Source organism: Nematolebias whitei, chromosome 1, assembly GCF_014905685.2.
Source record: "Nematolebias whitei isolate Nwh7 chromosome 1, NemWhi1, whole genome shotgun sequence".
NCBI lineage: Eukaryota > Metazoa > Chordata > Actinopteri > Cyprinodontiformes > Rivulidae > Nematolebias > Nematolebias whitei.
Window position 1 is genome coordinate 46,026,358 of NC_056498.1, and position 9,075 is coordinate 46,035,432.

General features: G+C 45.0%; 1 protein-coding gene across 1 annotated transcript in view; it reads left to right on the top strand.

The window, feature by feature from the left end:
• Positions 1-407: 407 nt before the first annotated feature.
• pdlim1 (PDZ and LIM domain 1 (elfin)) overlaps positions 408-9,075 on the top strand; it is a 9,844-nt gene continuing 1,176 nt past the window's right edge. Inside the window, exons 1-6 of the mRNA XM_037684733.1 lie at positions 408-690; positions 2,930-3,081; positions 3,694-3,778; positions 6,546-6,730; positions 8,309-8,457; positions 8,532-8,649. Coding sequence (XP_037540661.1) covers positions 598-690; positions 2,930-3,081; positions 3,694-3,778; positions 6,546-6,730; positions 8,309-8,457; positions 8,532-8,649 — 782 coding nt within the window. The 5' untranslated portion in view covers positions 408-597. The remainder of the gene's footprint in view (positions 691-2,929; positions 3,082-3,693; positions 3,779-6,545; positions 6,731-8,308; positions 8,458-8,531; positions 8,650-9,075) is intronic.

The window sequence follows — 9,075 nt, forward strand, 5'->3', positions numbered from 1 at the left end:
ACAAGAAAAACGAGAACATTCGAGTGTTTTCACAATATAACTTATTGTACTAAAACTACAAGGGGCATGTTCAATAATGCAATTAATGAGAAAGTGTCGTGATCACATTATTTACAGAGAAACTAGTCAAATTAAAACAAAATGTACACAATGTAATGAGTAAAATAGAAATATTAAAATAGAAATACATGGCGTAAACAAGTAAAATAGAATACTAAGTAGTAAAACAAAAATTAACCATGAAATCTGTAAAATAAAAAGTACAAGTGAAAATAGAAATGCACCATGTGTCTGTGTATGTTTCTTTCCCTGAGCTGAATTTTCAGCTTCCTCGTCTTTAACCAATAGGATCGACGTCTGGTATCACGTGACCAGAAGCAGCGCTCGTTGCGCTGACAGTTAGAGCGGAGTGGATCCTCTTGTTAGACACACGATCTTTGTCCAAAGTGAGGACGCACAGAATCGATTCGTCAGTCTGGAATCGGAAGTCCACCCCCGGCTGCCGAACCTGGGTCAGTCGAACTCAGAACTGTCACGTGCGGCAGGACCAGAACCAGACAGCAGAAACTTTGCGGGTCTTAACGGACGGTGGACGTGATGCCTCTCCGGGTGGAGATGGAGGGTCCCGGACCCTGGGGGTTCCGGCTGGTCGGGGGCAAAGACTTCGACCAGCCGCTGGCCATTTCCCGGGTAAGTTGATTTTTACACCCGGCTGCTACATGTTTACTTCATGTTTACTTCATGTTAACGTCACGCGGACTCGTTTACCTGTAGCTTCGTGGCTAATGACGTCAGAGATAGTTTAACGGGAGCTCGAGCGTCGGTCCTGTTCGGTGTTCCGTTAAATAGTCGGTAAACCGGCGTCCACTCGGGTTCAGCACACAGCAGACAAAGCATATTTATGACTAATTGTTTGGATCAACGTGTTTGTTTGTTTGTTTTCTTTAAGTTTGTCCCAAAGAAAACAACAATGATCCGTCTGCAGACAGGCGCGGCCATTTTGAGGGACCAACCTGTGCAAACACGGTGGAGCTACAAACTGAACAGAAAATAAGAATTCTTCTCTTCCGAAACTAAAAGTCCTGATCCCGTTGAAGTTCACATCATAAAACTCACTGTCCCTGATTGTAAACGGGTTTAGTTGATGAATGTAACAGATCTAATCTAATCAACCCGAAGAATCTGTTTTTCCTGCAGGGAACTTTGGATAATTTAAGCTACTAAGAAGTTTGTTGTTTTAGCTGCTTTTTGTCTATTGATTTGTACTTTTAATTTAAAGAGACGGAAGGAAACACAAACTAGAGAAACGGGTTTGAAAACTCAATCATCGAGGAGGCGCTATTAATAAGCCAGATGTGGTTGGCAGGCCTCAGACTGAAGTCTTTGGATGAAGCCGAAACGTTTCTCCCCAAAAGAAAATCTGTCCACGTGACCCGATTCAACCTTGTTCTGTGGAACTAGAGAAACTTTTACTGACGGAACGATGCTGAAGCTGAAAGTGAGGTGCTAAAAGTAGAACACTAGCTAAAAGCTTAAAGGAGAGCACCCGGGCTAGAAGGAGCTAAAGGCTAGTTATAAGCTGAAAGCAACCGACGGGTAACTAAAAGAAATAAAACAGCAGCTAAAAGTAGCAAAAAACTGTACCTCAAAGAGTAACTAAAAAGAGCTAAATAATAGCTAAAAGTAGCAAAATAGTAGCTAGAAGCTAAAATTAGCAAAAGGCTAGTTTAAGCCAAAGATGCTAACTGAATGTTGCAAAGGTCTAAGTACAAGCTAAATGTGGTTGCTAAAAGGAGCAAAATGCTAACTAGAAGTTAAAGATGGCAAAAAGGGTAAATAAAAGTAGCAAAAGCCTTGCTGAAAGCAAAATGTGGCAGCCTAAAACAAGCAAAATGGTAACTAAGCTTTATGTAGCATAATGCTAGCTCAGCAAAAGTTAGCAACAGTGTTAGTAAAATGCAAAACATTAGCTAAAGGTGACAAATTGTAGCTTAAAGCTAAATCAGCTTCAAACTGACTCCTGGTTGTTGTTTTTACCACCTCATGCTCTGTTATTTTTGCCCGCTAAAGTTTCGGCTGTTTTTTCCTCGATGACATCACTCGTAAAGAATTTGTGTTACAGCTGATTAGTATTGAGATTAAAAGCTCCGCCCTCAAAGTGAAGCCCCGCCCCATACTTCCTGTTTACAGTTTATAAACAGCTGTTCAGACCAGGTTTGTAGCTGAAACTTCACCTCTTTTAGTTTGATTTTTTTTTTTTATTGGAAAAAGCCAAAACTACATATTTATAGATTTTATTTTTACCACATTTTGGTCCACAAGCTGCTGAGTTTTGCACCTTCCTGTCATCAGACTGTGGTTCTGCTGTCGGTCTGCTCCACCCGTGGAAATGAGCCGAGGAGCCTCTGGACTTCTTTCAGCTCTTATCTTGACGTCGCCCTTCTGAGCCTCCAGCTGGAAACTCCTGCTTCTGTTTCCCTGTAAACATTAAAACCGTGTTTGTTGATTTAACGTCGGGAGCCGAGGCTTTGTGGCTGTAACCAAAGGTCGTGTTTCACTTCAGCTTGTCCCGATAACGACGGAGTTTGATCCACGATTAGAGCTTATTTTTTACTGTTTTTAATAAAAACCTGGTGACGCTTCACAAAGTCCTGAAGACCAGACCATAAAACCTGCGTAAAGTGCGAAACAAAAACAACTTTGAGAGCGACCACAGGTGTTCGTTTACCTGCTGAAACAGCCGAAGTGACTGAAAACGGGTCAAACGTTCGGCCATGTTTGTTGACCTCCACAGACTGACGTAGGCTGGTCACTCGAGCGTCTCGTGGCTTTCAGCAGATCCAGATGTTTACGTGGACCTGCCTTTCAGAACTGTTCAGCCGCACCGTTCGAGATCGGGGTGAATGTTTCTGTTGGTCCGGTGTCGTAGGTGAACCCCGGCAGTAAAGCGGCGCAGGCCAACCTCTGCACCGGTGACATCATCCTGTCCATCAACGGAGACGCCACGGAGAACATGACTCACCTGGAGGCGCAGAACAAGATCAAGAGCTGCGTGGAGGAAATGGTTCTCTCCGTAGACAGGTGGGTCCGAACCGCATCGCCACTGGGCTGACGAACCACCTGGAACCTGATCCAGGTCCAGTCATGTCTGTTTGCTCATGGGGGGCGGGTCCGTCAGCTGGTTCTGTGTCAAGACATCAGTCCTCCACCTGTGCAGATGGAATGCGGACGATATGATTAGTTGGCTTTGGCGGCCATCTTGATTTGACCTGACTTCAAAGGATGAACATCAAATAAGCACTTCCTGAAAGTTTCTTTAAAATCTAATCAGTCGGTCATGAGATATTTTGCTAACAGAGGAACAGGGTTGACTCCAGCAGTTAAAGCCAAAGTTTCAAATTGAGATCTTTTGGGATGTGTAGCCTTCAGAGTGGGCGTTGTGGATGACTCTCAGCTACTACCAGACCAAACTTAGCTCAACTTCTATAAAACTGACAAGTTTTAGTCGTGTCTGTGGTGGCCATCTTTAATCAGGCTGGCACCAAAACTTAATCAGTTATAGATTTACATCGATTGATTACTCTGTGCAGGCTTCATTAACATTGGTCCAGTGGTTTATGAGATATTTTGCTAACAGACACACAGATAGTCATATTTAAACCCATCTTTTGTTTCGTGTCGTTCGCTCCTCAGGTCAGAATCCAAACTGTGGTCGCCGCTTTCGTCCGAGGAAGGAAAGTCTCACCCGTACAAGATGAACCTGGCGTCCGAGCCTCGGGTGAGTTTTCCCACAAGAACCGGACCCGGTTGTTTTTTAAAATCCGGTTCTGTCGTTTGGAGCGCGGCGCCGGAGCTCTAAAACTGGATCTCTGTGTGCCGGTGGCGGCTGCCAGCAGTGATGTCATTGTTTGCTTCCCAACAGGGCGTTGCCTAGGAGACGGTAGTTTCCTGGCCTTTGGCAGCCGTGAGCCTCACATCCTGCTCCGTCAGTGGAAACTTCAGGCCGGTGGGGCCCCGGGGCCCCGTGTGTGTTTGAGTGTTGCATCGTGGAAACATCAGGCCGGTGGGGCCCCGGGGCCCCGTGTGTGTTTGAGTGTTGCATCGTGGAAACATCAGACCGGTGGGGCCCCGGGGCCCCGTGTGTGTTTGAGTGTCGCATCGTGGAAACATCAGACCGGTGGGGCCCCGTGTGTGTTTGTGTGTCGCATCGTGGAAACATCAGACTGGTGGGGCCCCGGGGCCCCGTGTGTGTTTGTGTGTCGCATCGTTCCTCACATTAAAAACACGTTTCAAGCATTTGTAGGAACTCCGTTCCGAACGTTTCTGCAGCTTCAGGCGCCGTCACGAGTTCCTTCACGTCGGGCTCTCGTGTCGGCGCAGGTCCGGCTGTAATTCTGTCCTTCAGGTGCCAGATGCTCGAAACGTGTGTGTGTTTTCCACTGATGCATGCGCTGCGTTTGTGTGTGTCTGTTAGCAAAATACTGACTGGCTGCAACTAAAGCTACGGTCACGCTGCAGGAAAGAGTGACGTGTTTATTTCTCCAGTCCGACCCAGGTCCTCGTCTTCTGTGGTTCTGAATCAGAATGCTGATGTTTGTCAGAGCGACCTCCGTCTGGACGGTCGGGTCTCGTTTCATCTGTGAAGACGAGGATCGATCGGCACCACGCAGCGTACAGTGTTCTGCTGCGTTCATTCCTTTCACCTGTATTTAAGCAGCATGAACACCAAGAACAGATTCTTCTCATTACAGTAAATGTGTCTCAGTTGAACTTTTCCTTAATAAACGCACTTTGACGGTCAACTCCGCTGCGTTTCACCTGGGTGACGCGGTGAAACGCAGCGGAGTTGACGTTTGCTCCAGGAGTTCTGGAGCGAGACGAAGGTGGCTCTGTACGGCAAGCCAAGTGTCTCATTAATAGCCACTTTTAACTATTAATAAGAAACTTGGCTTGCCGTATGATTCAAGCGCCCTCTAGTGGCTGAAAATGGTAGTATTCGATATTTTCCATGTCAGAATGAATTGAATTGTCATTTCTCAGCCAAAAAGTGATTATAAATATGGGAAAAAACATAAATAAGTCGCTTTGCTGTATAAGTCGTTGGGCATGCAAATTTATGCAAAAAGCTGCGACTTATACAGCAAAAAAATACGGTAGATAACCAAATCTCGCTTTAACCTTAGATTGTAAAACAGTAACCTGATGTGAAAAGGACAGAGCTCCATCAATCCAAATTCCCAGATATTTATAAACTGTTACCTCTTCTGTAACGTCACTGTTCACAGTGGTGAAGTCCACCGAGTTCGGTACGGTTCCTCCTCCGTGACTGAACCTCATAATTTTAGTTTTCTTGGCATTAAGGACAATTTTAAGTCAGAAAAGAGCTGCTGGATTTTCAAGATAACCTCATCTGGAGTAGAACCTAAACCATATAGAAACAAAAAAAAGTATTCTGAGTAAGAAGGCCGCGCTTTATAGCAGCAGCTTCGTGCACTCCGTCCATCTTTCGGACGGCTGTACGTACGTGTTCTCGCTGTATCTCGGTGCGACGATAATAATTCTGATTCTGAATAGTGTCATCAGCATATAAATGGATGGAGGCCTCACTAACGGAACGCAAGATATTATTTATAAATATGGAAAAAGAGTGGGACCAAGAATGTAGCCTTGGGGTACACCTGACATAACTGGAAGAAAATGAAGTATGAAAGTCAACCTTCACTTGCTCTGAACTATTTGAAAGATAATTATGGAACCGTGTTAGTGGCTGTCCTGAATTCTAATACGGTCAAGTTGCTTCAGTAAGATGGAACGATCAGCTGAGTCCAAAGCTTTTGCTAAATCAATGAACTTTGCTGCACAGTTCTGTCAGGAGTCCATACAGATGTTCTGTTGAGAACTTTCAGAGTGGCTGTAATGGAACCATGCCCTGAACAAAAGCCCGATTGGGTCCTGGACAAAACATTAAAACCTTCAAATAATGTGTTAACTGCTTATTCACCGGTTTTTCATAAACTTTTTACACACGAGGGAGAAGAGATACAGGTCTGCATGGGTCTGACTCCCAAAACTCATCGTGTCCAGGAGGACCGGGAACCTCCAGCAACATCTGGTTCCAACGTTGGTGTTGGACCGGACCGACACTCGCGTGACGGATCCGTACTTGAGTTTGTTTCTAGTTTTAGTTGCTCCCGATCCAAAAGTCCAGTCCTGCACTGGAAGAGGCTCCGGCGTAAACAGAACTCTGCTGTCGATTCAGAACCGTCCATGTTGGCGACATCCTGCAGAACCTAGGTCCAGTCCGTTAGCGAGACTCTGGGTCGTGGTGGGTTCTGGTCCTCGATGTGTCCTGACGTCGGTTCTGACCCAGAACCAGACTGTCAGTTGTTCTGTTGGAGGCTTTTCTGCTCCAGGTTATCTTTAGTACGCAGCTCTGCCAGAACCGCCACCTGTGATCACCCGCTGCTTCGTTTTAGCTCCGCCCCTCTGGGTTCTGGACCACTTAGTGGTTTTGTCTCAGAACTTTCACCTTTTTGTTTTCCCAGGAAGTGAAAAGCATCGGCTCCTCCCACAACAGGAGCGCCCTGCCGTTCGCCGGGTTTGGGCCCAAAGTCGTGACGAACCAGTACAACGACCCGTCGGGTCTTTACTCCTCGCAGAACATCCAGAACTTCAACTCTGCCGTGGACGAAGTCAAGACCGGAGCTGCAGCCGGCGACTCCAACGACAAGTGAGTTCTGCTTCGCCCGAGTCCGACGGGCTTCAGGCACAGAACCTCTGAAGAACGACCCTGTGTCCAGAACCCTGAGAGGTCCGACTGAGCTCGGAGGGTTCTGATCGGGTCAAAGGCATCAGCTGAGAGGAGCATCAGGAGAGAACTGGGAATCTGCAGCGGAACCAAAATATTCACTGGAAAATCAGACGATCCTTTAATTATTTCAATTTAAATGAAAAGTTTTTATTCATTTTTACACTTAAATAAAATTAGAGCAACCAAACCTAAACTCACAAAAAATAAAAATAAATCAAGAATACATCAAATATGGTTGAGAAAATAAAAAACAATTAAGTAAATCAAATAAATAAAAAGGAAACAAACGGATAAAATTTTAAAAAGTGGTGAGAAAGAATTAATTATTGAATAAACAACAAAAGGATAAAGTTTAAAAAAGCCACGATGAATAAAATAAATAAATAAAAATATGTCAAAGAATTAAAAAGAAAATTTATGGTTTAAAATAAATAAAATAATAAAAATGGATAAACGAAGATGAAAATAAAGAGGAATAAATTAAAGAAGTCAAATAATTAAAAGAGAAGATAAAATAAAAATTTCAGATGAAAATGAAGATAAAACAAATCGATAAAATAGATTAAAGTAAAAAATAGGATTAAATTAAAACCCAAAGATGAAATTATAAATTTAATTAGTGTAATGTGATAAATGTTTAATTATTGTGATGTTTTAGACTTTAGATGTAAAAGTCCTGGTGCTGCTCGGTCACGAGCGCCTGACGATCCGGCCTCTACCCGTGGGACCCGGTCCTGTGGACCCCCCACCTGCAGGAGGGGCCATACGAGTCGGGTGCATGACTCCATGGGCAGCGGCGCTCTGACCCTGACTTACCAAATCTGGACGTTGGGACATGGACATCTCTGGTGGGGGCGGAGCCTGAGGTGGCGAGGTACTGACTAGATGTAGTTGGGCTCACCTGGACGCAGCACGGGCTCTGGAACTGAGCTCCTCCACATCCAGAGGAACCAGCTGACGTGGTCTGGACATGTCCGACTGGGAGGAGACCCCGGGGAAGACCAGGACACGCTGCAGAGACCACGTCTGGTCTGGACCTCCCTGCTCAAGATGCTGCCCCCGAGACCCAAGTCCAGAACTGGATGATGGACGGATTTATTTATTTATTTATTTATTTATTATAAAATCCTTTCATTCTTTGTTTGTTTGCTTCACGAAGTGAGACTTAAATTAAATAAACTATTAAAATAGATTAAATGAAGAAAATGTATTAATTTAATAGTTAATTATTAAAAATTAATTATATAAATAATTAAATTAAACAAAATAAATAAATACAATTAATTAAACAAACAAATAAATGCAATTAAATAAATAAAATAAATCAGTTCAACAAAATAAATAAAACCAGTTAAATAAGTAAAATAATTTGCTTCTTGTTCGGCCGCTTCACTTTTTCTTTTTGAGCTTCGCGTCTGAATTTGTTGAAGATGTTTCCGTCTCTGTTGAGGAACGTTCCGTCTGGTTCTGATCCGTAACGTGTTCTGACATTTGCAGAACCCCGTCAGATCCTTCGGCGGCACCAAAACGCCCCCCGATCGCCGCCGACTCTGAGGTCTACAAGATGCTGCAGGAGAACCAGGAGTCCGACGAGCCGCCGCGACAGTCCGCCTCCTTCAAGGTGCTCCAGGAGATTCTGGAGACAGGTACCAGGACCGGCTCGCACCTCTTACCCCGGCCTCGTGGTTCTGGATCTTTTAGAACTGTTTTCTGTTCGCAGGCGACCCGGAGAAGCCGTCGGGCTTCAGGAGCGTGAAAGCTCCCACGACCAAGATCGGATCGTCGGTCGGAAACACGGAGAAGCTGCCGGTCTGCGACAAATGTGGGTCGGGCATCGTGTAAGTTTTTAACAACAGAACCGGGCTTTACTGTCCGGCTTGGTTCTGGTGCCGGTGAACGGCTCAACAGAGGATGGTTTTAATTTCCCCGCAGTGACTTGAGCTCTACCTGCGTCGACTCGTCGGTGCTTTTCTGTGTAGGTTGAGCGCCGCAGCGATGTGGGCGGGGTCAGCTTAGCGCCGCCGCCCCAAACGTCTCTCCGAGCCGTTCAGTTTTTAAAACGTTCCGTCCAGTCGTCCGTGTTGGAGAGTCGGATCAGAGTTTTGATTTTCACCTGGACATTCTCAGAAAACTCTAAATTAAAGTGACACATTTTTACCACTTTTGATTTAATTCAAGTTTCAGGCGTTTAACACGACGTTCAGGTCTGTTAAAACGAAACCTGATGGTTCGAAGCGAGGCCCGGGTTCTGATCCAGAAACTAA